This window comes from Plectropomus leopardus, unplaced genomic scaffold (genome assembly GCF_008729295.1).
Source record: "Plectropomus leopardus isolate mb unplaced genomic scaffold, YSFRI_Pleo_2.0 unplaced_scaffold23873, whole genome shotgun sequence".
NCBI lineage: Eukaryota > Metazoa > Chordata > Actinopteri > Perciformes > Serranidae > Plectropomus > Plectropomus leopardus.
The window spans coordinates 1-2,649 of record NW_024625906.1 but is presented as its reverse complement, the minus strand read 5'-3'; the positions used below and the strand labels follow the sequence as shown (position 1 = coordinate 2,649).

Sequence of the window (2,649 nt, the reverse complement as noted above, 5' to 3'; positions counted from 1 at the left end):
GTTGCCCAGCCCTGTTGCCAATTAATAAATTGTTTTAAGAGTTGTTTTTTGTTTGTTTGTTTGTTTTCAAATTTAAGAAGCTTGTGCAAACCTTTAAATACTCTTTTGCATTGTCAGTGTCCTCCTCCCAGCAATGCTGTCCCTTGTCTAGACAATTCCCTTACTTTGTTTCACATAATCTTTTTAATCACAAATAAATATGCATCAATTAATGAGTGATATGTCACCGAACTCAATATAATCACACACATATTGCTCTTTACTACTCCACCACCATGACAATAAGGAACATTCTGTACTTACTGATAGAGACTCGTCTTTGAGGGAACAGTTCAGTTACAAGACGATCTGTACTGTGTGAGACTCTGACACTCCCAAGTTCAAGTCAGGCTGCAGCTTGAGAAAGTTTTTCGAAATCACACCCAGCAGTGAAAGGCACACCCACCCATATTTTGCTTTGTGTTGTGCCAATGGGTGTGCTGCATAACAGTCTGCTCACCACAGACATCCAACATAATGGATGGATGGATGGATAGATGGATGGATGTAAAGATAGATAGATGGACAGACGGAGATTGCTATTGTTCTTGTCATCGTCCAGCTGTCCCTGTTAACTAAAAGTAATTTGTATATATCCTGAATCAACTCACTGCTACTTCACCAAATATCTATAAACTGAACAGCCTTGTTAAGTCACAAACTGCATGAGACTAATTTTCCACTTACTTACTAACAAGCTGGCATGCCCAGCTGCCAAATGTGCTTCCGCAATTCTCACGTCACGGTACGGACACTGAACAGATAAAATAGCTTTTACACAACACTCAGTTCACATGTGGATGTTACATATGGATTAGTTATAACAAAAAGATGAAAAATCTGTTGACTAACAGAACTATCATAATGGCAAAATATTCTATGCACAAAGTTAAATTTGTGAAAAAACCACCAATCTTTTTGTTTCTGTTGTTGTTGTTGTACTGCAAATCCCTAAAATGTGTTAAATTGAAATATGCAAATGAACCACTCTACTGTGTAGAAATGTACAATTAAAGAGACCCTGGAAAATAATATGGTCAACCATAGTAGACCAAAAATTGTCTTATAGGCTGCTATTTACGTTGTGTAATTTATTTGTTTATATATTTATCTTCTGTTTAGTATTTTATTTTTATTTCTTGTGTTATTGTTTTTCCTTTAGCCTATTTATTTTAGCTGAAGAATCCTTTTCATTTCTTCCTCTACTTAGACTCATGCCCATATAGTTGAATTGCCTTATTGCTGTAAGGATTACATTTTTTGATAAAGTTTTAAAAAAAAAGATTTTATGCACTTTTATTCTAAGGTTACACAAGCAAAATCATGACAATACGCAGAGTTATTACTGTACAATGTTAAAATGATGACACACTGAGTTAGTAAATGTTGCGTATTCCCATTCATTCTCTCTCACAGCGGCCCGATTGCACATTGTCTCATATTTTATGCTGTGTGGGAAAGCTGATTCTTACCGGAAGTGCTCATTTCATTGAAATTGTTACTTTTAAGGTAAAAACAATTTTTTCCTCATGCATAGGGTCAATTTTGTGATTTTTGGCTATTTTGCCTCCATAACATGGCTTCCTGTGGACTATAGTGAAAAGGAGAATCCAAAACACACATCAAGGTGTTTGTTGTTGTTGCCCAAATTTCAGTTAGATATTGCATCATTTGTGTATTCAAACATAAAATTTCACATAACTTAAAATATGGAAAATAAATATCTTCCTGTAAATAAGGAACTGGGGAAATTTCATGTTGACTCATAATTCAATTACTAAAAACATAAACATAAAAACCCCAAAAGAGACACAAAAATGACCACAGAGACCCAAACCAACTACTAGAAGACACAAAATGAAGCCACAAACCAACCACAGATGCAAAACAACGACAAAGATCACCAAAGTTACCAAAAAGTGATCCAAAACATCTCCAAAGAGAATCTGTGTCTCTTGTTCTTATGAAGGAGGGGTCAGAGCCCTGTGCTCAAGATGTCTTTGACTCATAATCCGTCCATGTCTACAGGACGAGCAGCAGAGCTCACTCAGGAGAGGAGTATCGGCCAGCAAAGAGAACAGTGTTGGTGGGGTTATGTCGGATGAAGAAGAGGAAGGGCTGATCTGCAGTGAAACTTGGGGGACGAGAGAGTGCCATTATGCCTCCAGCAGTGGCAGCAGCAGCCTTAGTTCCCTTCTCATTGACTTCCACGAAACTCTTGTGGACAACTTTTGACAGTACCAGGTTTTTGGCTGTGGACATACCTGTCAGTAGAACACAGAGAGTCATTGCTTGCAGCCTGCCTCATGTTTTGCATTACTATTTATTGTTTTTGTTGTTGTTGTTTTTTGTTATTAAAGTGCAACCTTTGTGGTTTTGAAAGACTGATCATTAAATGACATTTCTCTATTTTCTTTCTAGTTTCCTAGCAGTACTGGTGATTAATAATGATTTTATCGATATATAATTAATACGTTCTGTTGTGCTCTTGAAATATTATTATAGCAAATACATATAGCACATGTCTCACCAGAAAAGTCGCTTCCAACACCAAAAGCGTCCTCCATGCCCATGCTGATCAGGATAGTCTTCAAGTCATACGTCTCCTCC

General features: G+C 37.0%; 1 protein-coding gene across 1 annotated transcript; it reads right to left on the bottom strand.

Moving 5' to 3' along the window:
* Positions 1–1,308: 1,308 nt before the first annotated feature.
* On the bottom strand, positions 1,309–2,643 carry LOC121966289 (serpin B6-like). Its single transcript, XM_042516394.1, has 2 exons — positions 2,570–2,643; positions 1,309–2,303 (listed from the first exon to the last, which is right to left on the bottom strand). Exons 1-2 carry the CDS (start codon positions 2,610–2,612, stop codon positions 2,083–2,085), a joined length of 264 nt encoding a protein of 87 aa, XP_042372328.1. The 5' UTR covers positions 2,613–2,643; the 3' UTR covers positions 1,309–2,082.
* Positions 2,644–2,649: the final 6 nt, after the last annotated feature.

Bases quoted from the DNA above. Each gene is read 5' to 3' on its own strand.
- LOC121966289 (XM_042516394.1), bottom strand. From the start codon at position 2,612: ATGGGCATGGAGGACGCTTTTGGTGTTGGAAGCGACTTTTCTG. The intron at 2,304-2,569 runs GTGAGACATGTG...TTCTACTGACAG, and splicing joins TGTTGGAAGCGACTTTTCTG to GTATGTCCACAGCCAAAAAC.